This window comes from Myxocyprinus asiaticus, chromosome 35, assembly GCF_019703515.2.
Source record: "Myxocyprinus asiaticus isolate MX2 ecotype Aquarium Trade chromosome 35, UBuf_Myxa_2, whole genome shotgun sequence".
In the NCBI taxonomy this organism is placed as follows: Eukaryota; Metazoa; Chordata; class Actinopteri; order Cypriniformes; family Catostomidae; genus Myxocyprinus; species Myxocyprinus asiaticus.
This window is the reverse complement of record NC_059378.1, coordinates 30,421,457-30,444,764: the sequence shown is the minus strand read 5'-3', so window position 1 is coordinate 30,444,764 and position 23,308 is coordinate 30,421,457. Positions and strand designations below refer to the sequence as shown.

The following is a 23,308-nucleotide window of genomic DNA, read 5'->3' as shown; positions in this document are numbered from 1 at the left end:
ATTAACAAAAATGGCCGCCAACGGGCAATCAAATTTCAGCACCTTATAACCAATAAACATTTGTAGCTTCTCTGAATCCACCAGTGCCCCCAAATCATATGGTCACTTGAATTTTCATTTGTGCAAGAAATGTTTTCTCCAATTTCGATATATTCGAAAAACATACTTTTTCCGAACTCGTCCAAGGGCGTTTGCCCGATTCTCACGAAACTTGGTATACATCATTTACAGACCCTCCTGACAAAAATTTATCCAAAGAATTTTGATATGTAATATCGTTCTGAAGATATAAGAAAATATGTTTTGGGGCATGGCCTATAATGACTACTTAACCTTGTTAATAAGTCTTCTTGTGAGCGCAATTTTCAAATTTAACAAAAGTTTGTACACATAGACAAGATAATGGTAACACGGCAAGTTTCGTTCATTTTTTATGCTAGGAGGTGCTATAACTTAAGAAAATCTTAAATGTGCAACTGTGCTCAAAGCAGCTAAATTAACCCCAGAACTGTTTTTCTGTGAATCCATCAATGCCTCAATCATGCGGTCACATGAATTTCCATTTCCGCAAAAAAACTAAAACGTTTCTATCATTTAGATTTTTTGAAAAAACTACTTTTTCAAACTCATCCTAGGCTGTTTGCCCGATTCACTCAAAACTTTGTATACATTATCTATAGACATTCCTGACAAAAAGTTACCAGAAGATATTAGCCGATAGGTTTTTGGGTATGGCCTATTATGACTAATTGAACCATATCTTGTGAGCACATATTTTAAACTTAATAAAACTTAGTGTACATGCACAAAAGAACATTCTGAGGTAACATGCAAAATTTCATCAATTTAGCATGGCTGTAACATAAAAAATACCTAATTTCTCAACTGTATTAAAGGCCTACATAGGCATAAATGGCAGTACTGTTTGTCCACCAGAGGGAGCCACATAACTATAAATCATTCAAAGGGTCTTAAGAGTAATTAAATGTAGACTAAGGTTGGGTTGCACCAACCAGGATTAATCTTAAATTTATATTAAATCAAGGTTTATCTGATAATTCTGTTGCACAAAACTTTAAACTTTGTGTAAAAATAACCAGGGTTACATTTAAATCATCATTTTGATCCCGATTTAAATTTCACAGTAAATCTGAATTGACTTTAATCCTGTTGCTCCATTACTTTAAACTCTGATTTAAATCTCAGTTATGGATTCACTTTAAACTTGCATCTGAGGTGGTTTAAATATTAAATTTACCTACAAAATGAATGACTTTGTAAGAGAGCAGTGAATATGCAGTCAGCCCTCTGAAGGCAGTTAGGGTTTGAGTTAGGGTTCAAAAGGATCTTTCCTGTCAAATCAGATTATTTTGTCATTTCTCCATACGTGCTTGGCCTCTGATAATTGCCGCTTGCGACTATATTTATTATTCTTTTTCTGCCTTAAAAGTATCCGGGCTTCAGAGACTGTAAGTCATACAGATCCCAAACTTGACAGGATGGTTCCAAATCCCCCCCACTACTACATCTGTCAGACACTCGGTGGCGCTATAATAAGCACCTTTGCATTTGTGTTCATATCTCTGCAACCGTGGGGGCTAGAATCAAAAATATTTTTTCCTCTGATTCATTGAGTCAAGCCCTACTTACAATTTTTTCCGGCATTTACATTTTTTGAAAAACTTTTTCGAACTCCTAGACCATTAGTCTGATCGGCACGAAATTTGGTATACATCGTCTGCAGACCCCCTTGACAAAAAGGTATCAAAAGAATTTTGATATGTGAAATCATTCCGAAGATATTAACGATACAATTCCTTCGGTTGAATGTGATTTGAGTAACTGATCAATATCTACTCAAAGCAAACTCCAAACGTAACCAAACTCGGTACACACAGTCAACAGGATGTATAGAAGATATAAAGTATCGTATAATTCTACCCCTGCACTACAACTAAAAAACTGTCATAACTTCGCAGCCTTTTGACCGACAAAGTTCAAATTAAATATGCATCATCTTTGGTTCAAACTGTAACATTCTTAAAAAATGGATTGACAAATTAACAAAAATTGCTGCCAATGGCCAATCAAATTTCAAAACCTTATAACTCGTATTGGGAATGGCCAAGGATTATAGAAATTACTATACACATACTATACACATATCAGTGCACCTGTCCTTCATTTTCTCTCCCTATATAACTCTCATTTCTGTTGTTTGTCGCCAATTCGTTGTGTGTGCTTGTGAGTAAAGCCGGGTGTACACGGTGCGAGTTCTAACACTCGGGAGGTCGTGAGCCCTAGCACACATTACGAGTCAGTTTATTTGATAATCGCACAGGTGCAATCGTACATGACACGACTTCACGACCTGGCAAATTCCGGAGCAATCGCATGAATTTTCACGCTATTTATCATTATAAGACATAAAGCCAGAGGAGGACATCACTTCTTTGTACCTTACGATTTAGAAATAAAAAAGAAGACTGGCATGGCCAGCAGCTGCATTAGCTGAAAACACATCTGCACATTTAAAAAATAAATAAATAATAAATATGGATAATTATTACAAATGCTGTCCAACATCTGACAGATTCAGATTTCGAAGGGAGGCTGTGTGATTTTATGACTGCATACATCAATCATAACATCAGTGTGTTGCTGCTGCCAGATACTGCATGATAATAAAGTGCACAAAATGTACAAGAATAAAAAAAAGTGTGCAAACATGATGTTTATTGCAGAATTCGGAGTTATTTTAGTGGAGCAGGCTAATAGAACTATTCAGCTTTAGATGTAGGCTCCTTCTCATCTGTGTCACTGCTTGCATATTGATAGCAGACATTCTGAAGAAGATCTGTGAGGTCTTGTCCATGTATATACACTTTAAAGCCACACACAGCAAAGTAAAAAAATATTGTTTTAGTGCAGCGGTTGACTGACAGTTAGAACTTTCATCCTAGAAGTCCTTTGTTTCACCAGACATGCGCTTGGGGAGTAACAAAAATCTATCACATATCCACTATGCTTATACAAGTATAACAGATGCAATATCCCCCTAAATGAAGCCCTAGAACTGAAATGAATGCAAGTATGACGAATAAAAATAGACCATGGTGGAAATGTTAAAACTTTGTCCATCAGAGTGATAAAGATTGTTTTCTAGTGCACCCGTACGGCAAATGATTTGTTTGAAGAAGAGAGAACAGCATAGCATTTCTGTAGAATCATTCCCAGTGATGTGGTCTTGAATAATATGCGAAAAACACAGTTTTAACACAACCATTTTCTCCAAATGTGTAAAAGCTTCACGAACACTCAGTTTTCATTGATTGTGTGAGTTGTAACACCTTCTCCTGATTGGTCAACTTCAGGAAGATCGCCAAATCGGCTCGTTCAACCACACACATCTCACCAATTCAAGCTGACAGTGGCCACATTTTTTAGACACTTTTAAAAATGATTGGGAGGTAGAGATGGGAAGTCCGATTCTTTTCCACAAACTGGTTCTTTCGGAAAATTCGTTTCAATGAACTGGTTCTAAAAACCGATTCACCAGTTCGTTTACATTATCACGCAATGATGTCACACAATGCTATTATCCCGGTGGATGAAAATACACAGTCAAAACACATTCAGATAAAGCCGTTTGTAAGCGCATACAGCTGATTTACATTTTATACAATTAAATAATAATAATAATAATAATAATCTTGGATAAGTTTCCTACATTCAAGTTTTTCAACTAAAGCACCCAAAAAGGGCAATGATGTGCAAACGAGGATGTTTTAGCTACATATCTAAAATATATAACGTAAAAAAGTCTTCTTAACTCAACTTTTAACAGAAACCATGAGAAACCATAAAGAAACATACATTTCGCCCCCTCATTCAAGTCATCGGTTCACGCATGCTCGTTATCAGCAGCTCATCAGTTCTCAGCAGACATGTCCGAGACTCCAAGTCTGAACTGTTTTCTCAGTTCAGTGTACTGGTGACTCATCGGTTCATTGGACATGTCTGAAAGAGACAGTTCTCAGTTCAGTGTACTGTTGGAGTAACTGGAGCACTGATAATAAGAAGAGTTGGCAAAAACCGGCAACATAGTATTATATACTCTAGGATATTGGCTCATTTCGAGTGGGAGTGACTGTCAGGAACGTCCGAAAAAGAGTTTTGAATGAGTAACTTGTGGATCAGTGTTGACTCGAGCCGCGAACTGTTTCAGACGATTCAGTCTGATTTGGTGAACTGGTTCATCCAGTTCACCAAAAAGAACCGGTTCAAAAGAACGATTTGTTCATGAACCGGACATCACTATCGGGAGGTCGTGAGCTGCTCGTAAGCTGCTTGGCTCCGCTCATAATTCCTCTCATATGATGCGAACCGCAACCACACGAGCACCAACAATTTCCACACGAACACTCGCGATCTTCTGACGCAAGTGAATGTCCGAGCAAAAGCAAAAACTCAGGCAGCATTTTCACATAATGTTGACATTAACATGAAATTATGATTTACAACTTATAATTAACATATAAATCTGCTTCGCAACAAAACCTCTTCAGAGCGCTCATGTTTATAACCTGACCGGAACAAATTGGACGCCCCTCAAACAAATTAATTATCAAACCACCTTTGGTTTTCTTAAATAATTGATTTATTGTACCATGACAATAATAATGTGTTTTGTATACATACCTTGGCTTTTCTCTTTCAGTGTTTAAAAACCACATTTGAAATGGTCTCTCTGCATAGCCTAGTCAAGTTGAAAAAACAAACTCCACACTGAGTCAGTGATTTTTTTTTTAATTTAACCTCTAGAGGGCGCCTTTATACTGTAGAACCCTCCAGCGCTGGCCACGGAGGAATAAAAAGACAAAATAAATCTCAGAGACTATAGGTGTTGATTTTTTCTGACAGCCTATAGTTAATAAACGCAACTATTGGCCCCAATTAATTGGTAAATCTGACAAGGATGAATGAGGAAGTAAGGAGCAGTGTATGTCTGTGTATGTCTCAAGGTAACCAGAAAAGTATAATGTATAATGTGAAGTATAATGTTTGTGTATAAACTTCGTTCAAATAGTTTTCTGCTGAGAACTCTCCCGGCTGTTTGATTTCTAATAAACTATACTGGCGGTCAAAAGTTTGGAGTAATGTACAGATTTTGCTCTTATGGAAAGAAATTGGTACTTTTATTCACCAAAGTGGCATTCAACCGATCACAATGTATAGTCAGGACATTAGTAACATGAAAAATTACTATTACAATTTAAAAAAAAAATAAAATACTTCAAAGAGTTTGTCCAGATACTCAGGTGACATTTCACCCCACACTTCCTGTAGCACTTGTCATAGATGTGGCTGTCTTGACGCAGCTTACAGTCTAGCTAATCCCACAAAAGCTCAATGGGGTTAAGATCCGTAACATGCTTTCCCAATTATCTGTTGTCCAATGTCTGTGTTTCTTTGCCCACTCTAACCTTTTCTTTTTGTTTTTCTGTTTCAAAAGTGGCTTTTTCTTTGCAATTCTTCCCATAAGGCCTGCACCCCTGAGCCTTCTCTTTACTGTTGTACATGAAACTGGTGTTGAGCGGGTAGAATTCAATGAAGCTGTCAGCTGAGGACATGTGAGGCATCTATTTCTCAAACTAGAGACTGATGTACTTATCCTCTTGTTTAGTTGTACATCTGGGCCTTCCACATCTCTTTCCGTCCTTGTTAGAGCCAGTTGTCCTTTGTCTTTAAAGACTGTAGTGTACACCTTTGTATGAAATCTTCAGTTTTTTGCCAATTTCAAACATTGTATAGCCTTCATTCCTCAAAACAATGATTGACGAGTTTCTAGAGAAAGCTGTTTCTTTTTTGCCATTTTTGACCTAATACTGACCATAAGACATGCCAGTCTACTGCATTCTGTGGCAACTCAAAAACAAACACAAAGACAATGCTAAGCTTCATTTAACGAACCAAACAGCTTTCAGCTGTGTTTGATATAATGGCAAGTGATTTTCTAGTACCAAATTAGCAATTTAGCATGATTACTCAAGTATAAGGTGTTGGAGTGATGGCTGCTGGAAATGGGGCCTGTCTAGATTTGATTAAAAATTACTTTTTTCAAATAGTGATGGTGCTGTTTTTTATATCACTAATGTCCTGACTATACTTGGTTATCAGCTGAATGCCACGTTGGTGAATTAAAGTACCACATTCCTCCCGAAACAGCAAAATCTGTACATTATTCCAAACTTTTGGCCGTCAGTGAATGTCAGAGAGAAATCTGGACTCCTGATTTTTCAATTTTGACTTCACCACAACTCTGGTGCCACAAAACAGTATCTTTATTAATAAGAAAGATATTAAGAACCAGCTGGGGAGTCTTTCAGCAAGAAAGATTGTGTCTGGGACATGGAGTTTTCCTGGTGCTCTCCGGATAAGTCTGCGCTGGGTAAAACAAACTTAAGAGTGGCGAGTACTTGTTTTCTCTCTTCCATCGAGTAATTTTAAGAAGATTAGGCATTGTTTTGGGCCTGGGATTACAGTGCATCCGGAAAGTATTTACAGCGCTTCACTTTTTCCACATTTTGTTATGTTACAGCCTTATTCCAAAACGGATTAAATTCATTATTTTCCTCAAAATTGTACAAACAATACCCCATAATGACAACGTGAAAGAAGTTTGTTTGAAATCTTTGCAAAAGTATTAAAAAAAAAAAAAAAATGTACATAAGTATTCACAGCCTTTGCTCAATACATTGTTGAAGCACCTTTGGCACCAATTACAGCCTCAAGTCTTTTTGAGTATGATGCTACAAGCTTGGCACACCTAGTTTTGGGCAGTTTCTCCCATTCTTCTTTGCAGGACCTCTCAAGCTCCATCAGGTTGGATGGGGAGCGTCGGTGCACAGCCATTTTCAGATCTCTCCAGAGACGTTCAATCGGGTTCAAGTCTGGGCTCTGGCTGGGCCACTCAAGGACATTCACAGAGTTGTCCCGTAGCCACTCCTTTGTTATCTTGGCTGTGTGCTTAGGGTCGTTGTCCTGTTGGAAGATGAACCTTCGCCCCAGTCTGAGGTTTTCATCAAGGATGTCTCTGTACATTGCTGCATTCATCTTTCCCTCGATCCTGACTAGTCTCCCAGTTCCTGCCGCTGAAAAACATCCCCACAGCATGATGCTGCCACCACCATGCTTCACTGTAGGGATGGTATTGGCCAGGTGATGAGCGATACCTTGTTTCCTCCAGGCATGACGCTTGCCATTCAGGCCAAAGAGTTCAATCTTTGTTTCTCATGGTCTGAGAGTCCTTCAGGTACCTTTTGGCAAACTCCAGGCGGGCTGTCATGTGCCTTTTACTGCGGAGTGGCTTCCGTCTGGCCACTCTACCATACAGGCCTGATTGGTGGAGTGCTGCAGAGATGGTTGTTCTTCTGGAAGGTTCTCCTCTCTCCACAGAGAAATGCTGGAGCTCTGTCAGAGTGACCATCAGGTTCTTGGTCACCTCCCTGACTATGGCCCTTCTCCCCCGATCGCTCAGTTTGGCCGGACGGCCAGCTCTAGGAAGAGTCCTGGTGGTTCCAAACTTCTTCCATTTACGGATGATGAAGGCCACTGTGCTCATTGAGACCTTCAATGCTGCAGAAATTTTTCTGTACCCTTCCCCAGATCTGTGCCTTGATACAATCCTGTCTCAAAATCAAATCAAATCACTTTTATTGTCACACAACCATATACACAAGTTCAATAGTGTGTGAAATTCTTGGGTGCAGTCTCGGAGGTCTGCAGACAATTCCTTGGACTTCATGGCTTGGTTTGTGCTCTGACATGCACTGTTAAATGTGGGACCTTATATAGACAGGTGTGTGCCTTTCCAAATCTTGAAATGATTCAAGTTGTAGAAACATCTCAAGGATGATCAGTGGAAACAGGATGCACCTGAGCTCAATTTTGAGTGTCATGGCAAAGGCTGTGAATACTTATGTACAAGTGATTTTTTTTTCGTTTTTTATTTTTAATAAATTTGCAAAGATTTCAAACAAACTTCTTTCACGTTGTCATTATGGGGTATTGTTTGTAGAATTTTGTGGAAAATAATGAATTTAATCCATTTTGGAATAAGGCTGTAACATAAAATGTGGAAAAAGTGAAGCACTGTGAATACTTTCCGGATGCACTGTAAGCGTCAGATGAGATCCGGGTAAGGACTGGCAGATCAGAGAAGCCTGACTGTTAGGAAAAATGTATTGTTGTGTTATATAATTGTGCTTTGGTTGTACTGTTGTGCACAAAGAAATAACTTTATTTTAATTTACCATACAACAAATGAAGAAAATTAAACATTTCTATAAGAAAATAATAATAGAGAAAAATATTAATATTCAGACTAAAAATTTATATTAAATAAATATTGTACAATTAATAGGGACCTATCTGCTTAGGCATCGAAAACTTGCTTGCTAGGGAACTATAATGAGAAACTGCTGTAGTAAACCAGGAGCCATATTCACAAAGATTTTTATCTTACCACTAGAAGTTCTTCTAAGAATTCCTAGCTAAGAGTTTGTGCATAAAACCTATTCACAAACCTGCTTAGGGCAAGTTTTACTAAAGAAATATGAAGGTAAGAATAAGGCGGATTCTACCATGTTGCTACGGATGAAGTCACGTTCTATGAGCGTGCTTTCTTAAATCACCCAAATTGATTGACAGATAGGGAACTGCTATTTGTCAACAAATTCATCATAGATAGACAGTGGAATATAATATAATATATTCTATTCTCTAATGGAAACTTTTAAAAATGTGTTTTTATTTACACACAGTGCTAAATAGAATATTGGCAACAATGTCGAGGACCTTTTACTAGGCATCTTGTATGTTGATGCTGTGGAATTCTTTTTGGTTGATGAACACATCTTCATCCTGTGTTGTAGCACTGATCCGAACATACATTCCTTTAACAAACTACACCTGGTAGCCCATCGATGGGCTGTTTCGAATTTGTCAAAACCTTTATCTCCGGAGTAATTGGGTTCTTTCGCTTCATTGGAGAGGTAATTGCATCCCTAACAAAGTTTACAACAAAGAAACACCCTTGCAATTCAGGCGATACCTTTTTTTAAAAGATAAATGTCAATATTATAATACTGAAATACATAGACTTGAATGTGATTCAAGTGATTCTTTTAATATTACAATAAATGTAGCTACTTTTAGTGTTAAAATGCTCCATTACTCTTAGCTGAAAAATGTACAAGTCCTAAAATTCTGAGTGACATGCCCATCATTTTTAAGAGTTGCTCCTAAATTTTTTGTGAATACGGGTCCATATACAAAAAAGTGGAACTGTGTAAAGAAGGATTTCGAACAAATTAAGTTGTGGAATTACTGCAACTATTATGGGTAAATGATAGATATTGATAATTATACATTGGGATTAGTATTTATCGACTATATAACTCTGTTAAGGTCAGACAAAATGTAAAAGGACCAACTCATTGCCATTATCATATTCTACATTTAGTTCTGTCTTATGGAGTTGAAGTTGATTATATAGCAATTCTGCCACAGAGCGACGGCATCTCAGATCATTACATCATCTCATGCATGTTGCACTTGGCTAAGGTCAAACAATTTACACCACGTTTTCGATCATTGTAGAACTATTATTTTGAACACTAAAGATAACTTCACCAATAATCTTCCAGATCAGTCTCAAATACTCAGTATGCCAAGAAATTCACAGAAAATATGGATACAGTCTTCTCAGCCCTAACAAAAGTGTAACTCCCGGCGTCCTCCGTCGATGTTGTTGATTGCAGTGTTGTTGCTATTGAATCGCTCGTTACAACCATGTCAGAAGAAATGTCTCTCCAGCCAGGCATACACCTTATTTATCTCTCAATCCATAGTTTTGATGCATTAGTCAGGTCTGCTGTACTGGAAACATTTCTTATATTCAATAAATCTGATTTAAAATGAATGGCATCTAATATTATTCTATTTGTTTCCCTGTCTCATCCTCGTGATACATATCCCAAGGTTACCAGATCCTGCCAGATCCATCACTGATCCAGCCTTCTGTCCCACTCCCAATGATCTGTCACTGAGCGATGACTACAAACTGCAGCCTGTGCCAACCAGACAGCGAGGGATCACTGTCTGCATCCATTCAATCAATTATGATGGACTTCACAGAGGATTAACTGCTGCCAACCCCAACCTTACAACAAGGGGTACTTTACTGGCCACTGCCTGCACCTCGGACTTAGGACTGACTTCACATAAAATTAACTCTGCTTTAAAGTGAATGGCATCTTTACTAATACTATTCTATTTGTTTCCATGACTCATCCTTGGGATACATATTCTGAGCTTACCAGGGTCTGCCAGATCCAGCTCCGGTCCAGCCCACTTATCCCACTCCCACCGCTGTGTCGCTGAGCGATGACTAACTGCAGGCTATGCCAACCAGACAGCGAGGGGTGCTTCGATGATCAGTGTCTGCATCCCTTTAATCTATAATGCTGGACCCCACAGATGATGATCTGCTGCCAACTCCAACCTTACAACAAGGAATACTTTACAGGCCACTGTCTGAACATTGGAATTAGGATGGACTTCACCTAAAATGAAATGCGACAAGCTTCCAGTTGGACTGTGAGGCACACATCACTGACCTCTTCATGCATCATTTTGGTCATAGGATGGACTACACTCTTAAAATGGAATACATGGACAATACATTACTGACAACTAAAGCCTTAATCAGTCAATAACAAGGACACTGGATCTACAGTCAAATCAGGATGGACTTCAAAGACACAATCATTAATCTTATAGTTCAATCAATATCCTTTAGTTTTAAACATTGCCCCATCAACAACAATGATTTTTTTAGGCATGATTTTCAATCTAATTTTCCATTTAAACTGCTCAATGGGGACTCTAAGACATTATAGACATCACGGCATGTTACAACATAATTTTCTGTAAAGCTGATTTGAATCATGTGTGTTGTGAAAAGCCTACACGAATAAAAATGACTTGACAGGTCAGGACATAAGTTCAATTCTTTTGAACTGATAATGATTAATGTGACATCATCAGATATACATTAAAAAAAAAAATCTGTCATCTTTTGTTTTTGCTACAGTGTATAGACCACCAGGGCCATATTCTGATTTCCTTAGAGAATTTGTTAGTTCAGAGTCTGGGGGACGGAGCTTTAACCTCTATCAACAGATTATGGGAGAAAGATTTTAATTTGGTATTGGAGGATGGAGTGTGGGCTGGGATTCTAAAAAACGTCAAGTCTGTATCTAGAGATGCAAGGGTGCAACTTATACAATTCAAGAATCTACATAGATACTATTGGACCCCCTCTAGACTGTATAGGCTTGGCCTTAAAGACACACCCACCTGCTTTCATTGCCAATTGGAAGATGGAGACATGGCCCATGTTTTTTGGTGGTGCGCTGAGATTCAGGAATTTTGGTTGAAGGTACAGAGTTGTGTGTATGACGTGCTGGGCATTCGGATTTCGTTTTTCCCCAGACTCTGTCTTGGGTGATGGGGCGGTCATCAACGTAGGTGACAAATACCTAAAAGATTGGGTCCTCACCAGCGTGATGATGGGCAGGCAGATTGTTTTAAGGGGTTGGAAGTCGGTGGGAGCACCCTACAATCGAGAGTGGTGCGAGGAGATGGGAAGGGTGGCAGCCTTCGAAGAGGTAACATGTAGAAGGCTGGGGATATGGGATTCTTTTCATGGGAAATGAGGGAGATATTTGATCTTTTTGGGGGGATCTTGGAGTGAGTCTGTGGAGCGAGAGGTATAGTTTAGAGCTGTATGTTTATTATATGTGTATGTATATATGTGTGTTTATGTGTGTGTGTGTGTGTGTGTGTGTGTATGTATATATATATATATATATATATATATATATATATATATTTATTTATTTATTTTTATTTATTCATTTTTTAATTCTTTGTATATGTGTGAACTTGTGTAACACCACTGGGATGTTCGTTTGGGGTCGGGTGGGGTTCTTGATTGGGGAGGGGTAGTAGTGGGAGTTAATGTTGATTCATTGTATATACGTTTTGTTTTTCTTTGCTTTGAAAAAATCAATAAAAATGTTAATAACAAAAAAAAAAAAAAAAAAAAAACTAGATAGGTACATTTCCTGAAGAAAATGTGAGTGGTGCTTTCCGTGTCATAATGTCCCCTTAAATGCCCCAAGTTGAAAGAGGTCACTCCCATAACAGTAGGATGTTATGGTGCAGAGATACTGGTGTTGTTCCATGGTTGCTAGAGTAACCACATCTGGTTGCTAGGCAGTTACCAGGGTGATACTTAACATGGCTCCTTGCTATTCTGAGTGAAATAAGTCAACACGGAAGTCTCTACGATGTTCTGGTGCAGAGATATGTGTTTTGTTACTTGGTTGATAGGGTAAACACATCTGGTTGCTAAGCAGTTACCAGAGTGATACTTAACAAGGCTTCTTGCTATCCTTAGTGAAATAAGTCAACCCGGAAGTCTCTACGATGTTCTGGTGCAGAGATATGTGTTTTGCTACTTGGTTGCTAGGGTAAGCCCATATGGTTGCTAGACAGTTGCCAGGGTGATACTAAGAGGGCTGCTTTCTGTCCTGAGTCATACAAACCAAAAATGAAGTCTTTATGACATTCTGATCCTGAGATACCCATCTAAGTGATTTTGAATGGAAGTCAATGGTGTTTCGTTGCTAGGGTGCTCTAAATGGTTGCTAGGGTGTGGCTAAGTAGTTCCCATGATGATACTTGAAGACTAATTGCTCACCCAATTAAAACAAGCCAACTCTCATGTCCAAGCCTGATGTCATCCTCCACCTGGAGCCGATTTCGGTACTTTGTTTCAAGGCAGTCAATTTTGAAAATCCGGCCTCGCACAGATAAGTTGAGGCGAATGGAAGAAGTAATTTTACGGTGGCGTCAGACAACTGAGTATATTCAGTCATCACACTCAACCAAAACAAAGGCAGAGAGCAAGAGCTATAGAGGTGTCGCAATCTGGTGTCACTCTTTAATTTGACTAACTGCTCCTCCATGTCAACTGAAAGGTCTTTTCCTGGGCAACTGAAGGGGTCTCTGACCCAAGCAAATGAACTGAAATCCTCTGAAATAACGGCCTAATTGTTGTTTCAGTCCTTCAACATGTTGAGCGACTGTGTTAATCAAAGGAGAGACATTTATCCCTGTCTCTTGCACACAGTCAGCAAAGTTGGGAAACATGTCAACATTTTTATTAATCAGCCGATCACGCCAAGATCCAATTTGCCAACGAATGCACTGACTTTGTCTGAAAGAAGCAAGATGTTGGCATCTCTCCCTTGCATCGATGTGTTCAACAACTTCAACCTGTCAAAAATGTCTACAAGGTATGACAACTGCGCTAACCACAGTGGGTCGTCCAGGTACCGCACAAGGTCGGACTTCGCATCAACAAGAAATGTCTTCACCTCTGAACGCAATGCGTAGAGGCGATGTAAAACCTGACCTCTGGAGAGCCAGCGAACCTCAGTGTGAAATAGGAGCTGCACATGTTCGGCTCCCATTTCCTGAAAAAGCAAGGAAAACAAGCGTGCATTTAATGGCCGTGCTTTAATGAAATTGACCATTTGCACTGCCTGCTTTAAAACTGACTCCAGAGACTCAGGCATTTGCTTTGATGCGAGAGATTTGCGATGAATCATACAGTGGGTCCACTTGGCTAAAGGGGCTTAATGCTGGACACGAGTGACCAGACCGCTAACCCTCCCAGTCATTGAACGGGCCCCATCTGTGCATATCCCAACACATTTATCCCATGACATGCCTGCATCCCGTATATACCCATCCAGAACTTCAAACAATGCCTCGCCAGTTGTGTGCGCTGGAAGAGACCGACAGAAAAGAATGTCCTCCACAATATTACCATTTTTTATATATCTGACATAGGTAAGCAACTGTGTCTCATCAAGCTGCAGGGCATAGTACTGGCTTTGCATGATGTTAGCTAGCAATTGCTCCTTGACGTCGCTTGCCATGTCAGATATGTGGCGGCTAACGGTGTGGTTGGAAAGGGGGATGTCACTAATCTGTTGTGTGAAATTCTCTCCAAACATGACTTGACAGATATCTTTGGCAGCAGGTAAGATTAGCGCCTCAGCAATTGTGTGAGGATTTCCTAATTTAGCAACTCGTTGCGAGACGTAGTAGGACGCATCTAGACACCTGTTAGACACTGATGTGTGTTTGCTGATGTTGCGTTTCTGCTGTGCAAGGCAAGATAACTTTAATTTGAAAAAAATCTAAGGATTTGTCTGAGTATCGGGTGTTTGGTTTCTAAATGGCACTTCAACTTGCATGGCTTCATGCTATCATTACCCAGCAAATCTGCGCATATGACACATTGGGCCAGCGGTTCAGCATCTGTCCCAACCACCGTAAAGCCAAACTGAAGATAGCTAATGTCATACTTTCGTGTTTTACACTTCTTAGGGGCTGGTGCTGACGACGCATCGTCGCCACAACTCCTTTTGGCACGTGTGATGAACTTATCCATAAACTTCTTACCAATATGGAATCCATTCGGTTGACATTCTGAAACGTGTCTGCACTGACAGCTAGATAAAAGGCAGGCTAAGCTCCACCTCTCCCCATCAAAAAAAAATAAAAAAAATTTTGTTTGTTTTTTAATGCAGAGTGGTTGTTTTTTTATTTATGTACATTCTACTTGAAAAGCAATAAAATACACTGAGTACCCAAATGATGCCCTTGTTTTCTTGAAAACAATTTGCACCCCCTTCAGTGCTTGGACCCCTAATAAACCCCTAATAAACAGAAAATCAGAACAAATACAATAGGGTTCCTGCACCTTCGGTGCTTGGACCCCTACTTAATAGATCAGTAGATTGGCTCTTTCAATCCAACCTAATAATAATTAGCTTAAGTAGTAGATCATTAGGTTGGCTCTTTCAATCCAACCTAATAATAATAAGCTTAATTAGTAGATCAGTAGGTTGGCTCTTTCAAGCCAACCTAATAATAAGTATGTGATATTATAATAGTGATGCTTTGCTTCGCAAGCACCACTAACAATACGTTCAAATAGTAGATCAGTAGGTTGGCTTTCTCAAGCCAACTTATTTATGTAAATTAAAGGATGTTATGTACTCTTTCATAGTAGGCAGCTTGTCTTCAATAACAGCCTATTACTAATGCACTAATGAAGAAGCTCTCTAATAATCACAACCTTCAGACATTTGAATGAGCTTACCAGGTAGATGACAAAGCTCAAATAGGCAATGGAGAGAAGTGCAGAGAGGATGTAGAGGACAGTGCTCTTCAGAGCGGTCACATAAACCACCACAAAGTACATGTTAATGGCACACACCACCAGGATGACCAAACCACCACCTATCTTCCACACGCTGCAAATACAAAACAATCCTCTATTACAACTACTCATATTTGACATGATCTCACTCTGAGTTTTTAATCAACAAGTAATGAACATGTAAAAGGTAAAGAAAAACAAAATATTAAATACTTGATTAATTGCAATAGCTAATTCTGTGTAATGGCAGTGCCTGTTATACACTGCATAGCAAAAAAAAAAAAAAAAAGTTGCATACAAAAACTCAGTTTTTCACAATTTAATCGTAGAAAACATTTTCTGTCTTAGGTCAGTTAGATTCACAACTTTATTTTAAGAATGTGAAAGGTCAGAATAATAGTAGAGAGAATTATTTATTTCAGCTTTTATTTCTTTCATCACATTCCCATTGGGTCAGAAGTTTACATACACTTTGTTAGTATTTGGTAACATTGCCTTTCAATTGTTTAACTTGGGTCAAACATTTGGGTAGCCTTCCACAAGCTTCTCACAATAAGTTGAAATTTTGGCCCATGAACTGGTGTAAGTCAGGTTTGTAGGCCTCCTTGCTTGCACACGCTTTTTCAGTTCTGCTCACAAATTTTCTATCGGATTGAGGTCAGGGCTTTGTGATGGCCACTCCAATACCTTGACTTTGTTGTCCTTAAGCCATTTTGCCACAACTTTGGAGGTATGCTTGGGGTCATTGTCCATTTGGAAGACCCATTTACCACCGAGCTTTAACTTCCTGGCTGATATCTTGAAATGTTGCTTCAATATATCCACATAATTTTCCTTCATCATGATGCCATCTATTTTGTGAAGTGCACCAGTCCCTCCTGCAGCAAAGCACCCCCACAACATGATGCTGCCACCACCATGCCTCACGGTTGGGATGGTGTTCTTCGGCTTGCAAGCCTCACCCTTTTCCTCCAAACATAACAATGGTCATTATGGCCAAACAGTTCAATTTTTGTTTCATCAGACCAGTGGACATTTCTTCAAAAAGTACAATCTTTGTCCCCATGTGCACTTGCAAACTGTAGTCTGGCTTTTTTATGGCGGTTTTGGAGCAGTGGCTTCTTCCTTGCTGAGCAGCCTTTCAGGTTATGTCAATATAGAACTTGTTTTACTGTAGATATAGATACTTGTCCACCTGTTTCCTCCAGCATCTTCACAAGGTTCATTGCTGTTGTTCTGGGATTGATTTGCACTTTTTGCACCAAACTATATTCATCTCTAGGAGACAGAATGCGTCTCTGTGGCAAGGAAGAGAGCGGGGCCGAGTCGTGATGCTGTTCACCCGGCCCCTAATCAGGCTAATCAAGCCCTCGAGAGGGATAAAGGCGACCAGAGGTAGCAGTTAGAGAGAGAGCGAGTTACGGGCAGCTGCCCTGCATGTGTTTATGTTTGTGTCTTTTTGTTTAAACCATTAAATATTTTTTATATTGTTAAGCCAGTTCTCGCCTCCTCATTTCCCTTTTACTATTGTTTGAACAGATGAACGTGGTACCTTCAGGCATTTCGAAATTGCTCCACATTTTTTTCTGAGGTCTTGGCTGATTTCTTTTCATTTTCCTATGATGTCAAGCAAAGAGGCACTGAGTTTGAAGGTAGGCCTTAAAATACATCCACAGGTACACCTCCAATTGACTCCAATTAGCTTATCAGAAGCTAATTGACTAATTGCCTAAAGGCTTGACATCATTTTCTGGAATTTTCCAAGCCACTTAAAGGCACAGTTAATGCAGTGTATGTAGACTTCTGACCCACTGGAATTGTGATATAGTCAATTAAAAGTGAAACAATTTGTCTGTAAACAATTGTTGGAAAAATGAAGGTAGATGTCCTAAATGACTTGCCAAAACTATAGTTTGCTAATATGAAATCTGTGGAGTGGTTAAAAAATTATTTTTAATTACTTCAACCTAAGTGTATGTAAACTTCTGACTTAAACTGTATAAAATTATGTATTTTCAAAAAATACATCCTTAATACTTAAGTTAGGGCTATGAATTGATACATTAAAATAATTAATGACAGTTTTCTGTGATGAATTGCAATATTGACAATTAAAGGAATGTTCTGGGTTCAATACAAGTTAAGCTCAATCGACATCATTTGTAGCTTAATATTGATTACCACACAAATTAATTTTGACTCGTCCCTCCTTTTCTTTAAAAAAAAGCACAAATCGAAGATACAGTGAGGCACTTACAATGGAAGTGAATGGGGCCAATTTTCTTGTGTTAAAAGACTCACTAGCCCCTTTCACACAGAGATCCCGGTATTAATCCCAGGAAAAGTCATTCAGGCAACTGTTCTGGGACTGCAAAATTAGTTCATTCACACTGCAAGAGCTTTCCCGTAATCTGTGCTCACATTCACACATATCCTCGGACAATCGCAAAGACCAAAGTTACATCACAGTGTAAATTTAATGTTAAGCGTCGAGTTTACTGATAACCACGTTTTTTCTCTTGAGAAGCCCACTCTTTCATTTTGTAAACAAACAATCTGTGTATGGTAAAACTAAACTGACAGTTAATTTAATAGTCTGCGCAGATTGTGATTATCTCCCTGGAGAGATTTGCATGATAGACAATTTTATTGATTTTATTCTGGCAGTTAAGCCTACTTTTATAAATAGCTCACATAAGATCATTTTTGTTTTGTTCGATGTTACTTGTTTGTGTTATTGGCTGCTGTCTACCGACTGAAATGCCTTCCAAGGACATTAAAGATAGAAAGTGAAAGTGATTACTCAAAAAATAAATAAATAAATGAAATAAAAATACCGGTATTAAGGTGCACTGCAATATTATTAATATTAAATAATAATCTAATTTTATTTAAAAAAATAATAATTTTCAATGATACTTCCCTGCAACAGTTAAGTTGTGCATTCGATTCAGTAATCGCATTTGTAATTTAGTTTGATTCTAAAAGGACTTACCTTCCATAAAGAAAACTAACTACACCGGCAAGGTAAAACTATACTTTTTTTTCTTCAGATATTAGCATTTATTACAATAAAAATTATTATTCATTTGCCGTTAATTTGTTGGTGTTTTTCTTTTTTGGACTAGCACTGCCTACTGTTGCGCTGCTATTAAGCAATGAGAAGTATCGAGGCAAATGTCATCTTTTCGATCATGATTTCAACAAGTTGTAAAATTGAAAATAAAAGCTATTTTTGGAGAAAAACAGAAATGTATAATTTGGAACCTAATGTGTTCGAAGCAATAAATACATTTTCTGTATTGTTATGTTCTTGCTCTTTATAGGGTTAAGAAAATAAATGTATAAACAAACAGTTGGCCTGTCGTAAGGTTGCAAGCGCTGTGGCGAGCTAGTCACTTAAAAAGCTTTATAGAGTCATTTCAAAACTGGTAAAAGTGTATCTGGTTGGGTTCTTTGTAAGGGGATCTTTAGCCTACCAAACATATTTTCACTTTGCCTATACTGCAAATTATGTGGACTGATGTTCATGGAGGTTGTAAGGGAGAGCGGGGCACAAACTAACACTTTTTGGTTTTCTTAAGTTTGTGTAAATACACTTGGGGTTCAAATTATTTTTATTTTTTCACAATAATTTTACACATGTTTGGTACAAATATGTGGTCTTATTTTAGGAATACAGCGTGTACTTTTTCGCCATCTACCTGGAAAAAAGTGAAATGTTACAGCGTACCTCGCCTACAGTGACAGGTGCGGGGCACATTGTAAAATGACCATATTACGGCGTAAAATCCCCCTCTAACAACTGTATTTGATCTAATTAAAATAAATAGAAGATAAACTAAAATATTATGTCAATGAAAGTCATTTATTAACTTTGTCATGTACTGTATAATACAGCAGTAATGTTGACACTTGACAATGAATACACAACAAAGCCACAGCTCTCCTCTGCTTTAGGTTTGGAGTGTTCCCTGCATGAGACGGCACATTTTTGTCACAATTTACAAACTGGGTCACCATAATTATTATTTTTAAATACCCAAAGTATTCCTACATCACGGACTTCAACCACACCATATATGAGGGGGAAATAAAGTTCCGACATTCTGTGTGATGCACTCTGAAGAAAATTTTATCATGTCAGGTTGGTGAAGCTGTATATGTAGCCAATTGTTTTATTTTATTTTATTTTTTATTGAACTAATATTTACAATGGAAACGTCAATTTGTTTACTTGTATATTTAAAAAAGAAATCAGAAAAAAATCCTGAGTTACACAATGCCGTGAATAAAAAAAAAAAAAAGGCAAAGGTTTATGACAGCCGTATGTTTTTTAAACCGCGGTACACTGTGTAACTGTTGAAACTTTATTCTGCACACAAACTTTCTTCTTTGCATGATTCACATAAATTAGTCATCACTATGACACACACCCTTCACACAAACATGCCGCGGGATTGACCCTAGCAATGTTACTAGGGTCTGATCCCGGGATCAAATTTTCGGGCTTGTGTTCACACAGAAGGCTCCTCGGCATTGATCCCGGCAATATCCCGGGATCAGAGCCCAGTGTGAATGAGGTTACTGTTTCAAACATTTAGCCATAATACGTAAGCAATATGCATGTTAACATGATTTTAGTGTGATAACATTGCTTACTAACCTTTTCGGTGTACAGTTATAGGCAATTTTACAACTTAGTTGCCATGACGGTGTAATGTCAACAAAACCTAAAATCCTAAACTGGCTGTAAAAATGATGATTTAAACAACTTTACAGCTCAAATAATACATGAGTTTTAATAGAAGAATTAATGTATATGCTTTTATAAAATTATAAGCTTCACATTTCAGGTTTTAAACCCTCCAAAAATTGGCCACATTCACTTTCATTGTCCCCATTCAATTCCATTGTAAGTCCCACACTGTAACCTTGATATTTGCTGCTTTTTTTTTTTTTTTTTACGAAAAAGAGAGACAAGTCGAAATGAGATTTTCTGGTGATCAACATTATGCCACAAATGCTGTCAATTGAGCTTAACTTGTATTGAACCCAGAACATTCCTTTAATGAAGCTGCCTACAGTATGTAGACCATAGACTGCTCATCTGGTTTGGGACCAGAGCTGAAACATATGCACTTTATGAAGTTTTTGTATGCTCATGGGCCTCTTTTCTTGTGCCTTGGAAGACATTTAAGTTTTGTATTAATCTTCCACAGAAATGACACAATCAGGGGGATATTAACCAACATAAGGGAAATAATTGTGTCTTTTAGGGGATAGATATATTTTAAACTAAGAAAAGTGAATCTTGGATGATACACCTTGCACTTGAATAAACCTACTAACAAGTTTCCTTATCTCCCTCATCACAAGAATTAAATTATAAAACCTTCAAAAGTTGAGGTGAGGACTGCTGAGATGTGCCTTAATACAGTTTGCTTAAAGACAAATTTCAACTAAATTAAAATATCTTTTCTGTTCTGTTAACTGCTCCAAAAAAAAAATGGCTATTCCAGGATCCTGAACCAATCAGTATTGATCATCACAGAAAAAAGATTCCCGATTAAAACTGCAGTGCTGACACGGATACTCACAGTCCATTGGCGAAATCATTCATGAGTGACGTCAGACTGGTAAAGGTGAGAATTGGGATCAGAGCAAAGGGCAACTATGAAAAAATAAATAACAATAAAGTCAAAATGCTGACTGTGTTAAAGTCATCATCATATACACTATATGGCCAAAAGTATGTGGAACAAACACCATTTAATAAACAGGTTTGGCTAATCCAGTACTTCCAGTGAAACAATTTGGTTGCTTAGGAGACCTGGCTGGAGTCACTCAGCACACCCTGGATTCGAACTCGCAACTCCAGGGGTGGTAGTCAGCGTCAATACTCTGAGCTACCCAGGCCCAGCGAGCACTCGATCTTAAAGGTACAGCTCCGGCATCATTACAGAGGAGTACATGACCGATCTGAAAATAAGGTGACTCTAAAAAATAATAGGCAAACAGATAAAAGATAAATGAAACATGCTTGTTGCTGTACTATTGTAGGTATTATTTTTGAAGCAATGTAAAAATGAAAATTATTATAATAAAACAAACTTGAGTCTTTGACTTGATGTAGTATAGTCTGATAATATGACCATACAATGATATTATAGTATTATATGCTAATTAACAGTTTAAGCCTTCCCATGCAGAAATCTGATATGTGGCCTTGAATATACAGTTGAAGTCAGATGTTTACATACACTTAGGTTGTCATTAAAACTCATTTTTTTTAACCACTCCACAGATTTCATATTAGTAAACTATAGTTTTGACAAGTCATTTAGGACATCTACTTTGTGCATGACGAGTAATTTTTCCAACAAATTTTACAGATAGATTGTAACTTTTAATTGACTACAGTAAATCACAATTCCAGTGGGTCAGAAGTTTACATACACTAAGTTAACTGTGCCTTTTAACAGCTTGGAAAATTCCAGAAAATGATGACAAGCCTTTAGGCAATTAGCCAATTAGCTTCTGACAGGCTAATTGCCGTCAACTGGAGGTGTACCTATGGATGTATTTTAAGGCCAACCTTCAAACTCAGTGCCTCTTTGCTTGACATCATGGGAAAATCAAAAGAAATTAGCCAAGAGCTGAAAAACAATTGTGGACCTCCACAAGACTGGTTCATCCTTGGGAGCAATTTCCAAATGCCTGAAGGTACCACGTTCATCTGTACAATCAATAGTATGCAAGTATAAACACCATGGGACCTAGCAGCCATCATACTGCTCAGGAAGGAGTTGCATTCTGTCTCCTAGAGATGAACGTAGTTTGGTGCGAGAAGTGCAAATCAATCCCAGAACAACAGCAAATGACCTTGTGAAGATGCTGGAGGAAACAGGTAGACAAGTATCTATATCCACAGTAAAACGAGTCCTATATTGACATAACCTGAAAGGCTGCTCAGCAAGGAAGAAGCCACTGTTCCAAAACCACCTTAAAAAAAAAAAAAAAAAAAAAAAAAAAAGACTACAGTTTACAAGTGAACATGGGGACAAAGATCGTACTTTTTGGAGAAATGTCCACTGGTCTGATGAAACAAAAATTTAACTGTTTGGCCATAATGACCATTGTTATGTTTGGAGGAAAAAGGGTGAGGCTTGCAAGCCGAAGAACACCATCCCAACCGTGAAGCACTGGGGTGGCAGCATCATATTGTGGGGGTGCTTTGCTGCAGCAGGGACTGGTGCACTTCACAAAATAGATGGCATCGTGAGGAAGGAAAATTATGTGGATATATTGAAGTAACATCTCAAGACATCAGCCAGGAAGTTAAAGCTTGGTCGCAAATGGGTCTTCCCAATGGACAATGACCCCAAGCATACCTCCAAAGTTGTGGCAAAATGGCTTAAGGACAACAAAGTCAAGGTATTGGAGTGGCCATCACAAAGCGCTGATCTCAATCCGATAGAAAATTTGTGGGAAGAACTGAAAAAGCGTGTGCGAGCAAGGAGGCCTACAAACCTGACTCAGTTACACCAGTTCTGTCTGGAATGAGCCAAAATTCAACAACCAAATACTAACAAAGTGTATGTAAACTTCTGACCCACTGGGAATGTGATGAAAGAAATAAAAGCTGAAATAAATCATTCTCTCTACTATTATTCTGACATTTCACATTCTTAAAATAAAGTAGTGATCCTAACTGACCTAAGACAGGGAATGTTTTCTACGATTAAATGTCAGGAATTGTGAAAAACTGAGTTTAAATGTTGTGGCATGGGGGGATGTGGTCACGTGTCTGTCTGCGGGAGAGGGAAAGCGGTAAGGCTCATCACCTGGGCTGTAATCACTCTAACATCTGTCTCTCGTTATAGTGATGGCGGAGGGAGAACTGATAAGGCACGCCAGAGCGTTGGAGTGTGAGAG

At 38.4% G+C, this 23,308-nt stretch overlaps 1 protein-coding gene across 4 annotated transcripts in view; it reads right to left on the bottom strand.

Moving 5' to 3' along the window:
* slc11a2 (solute carrier family 11 member 2) overlaps positions 1-23,308 on the bottom strand; it is a 212,569-nt gene that overhangs the window by 5,562 nt on the left and 183,699 nt on the right. For all 4 annotated transcript variants that reach the window (XM_051672313.1, XM_051672310.1, XM_051672311.1 and 1 more), the window contains 2 exons: positions 20,971-21,044; positions 15,311-15,464 (listed from right to left, as the gene is read on the bottom strand). In XM_051672313.1, coding sequence (XP_051528273.1) covers positions 15,311-15,464; positions 20,971-21,044 — 228 coding nt within the window. The remainder of the gene's footprint in view (positions 1-15,310; positions 15,465-20,970; positions 21,045-23,308) is intronic.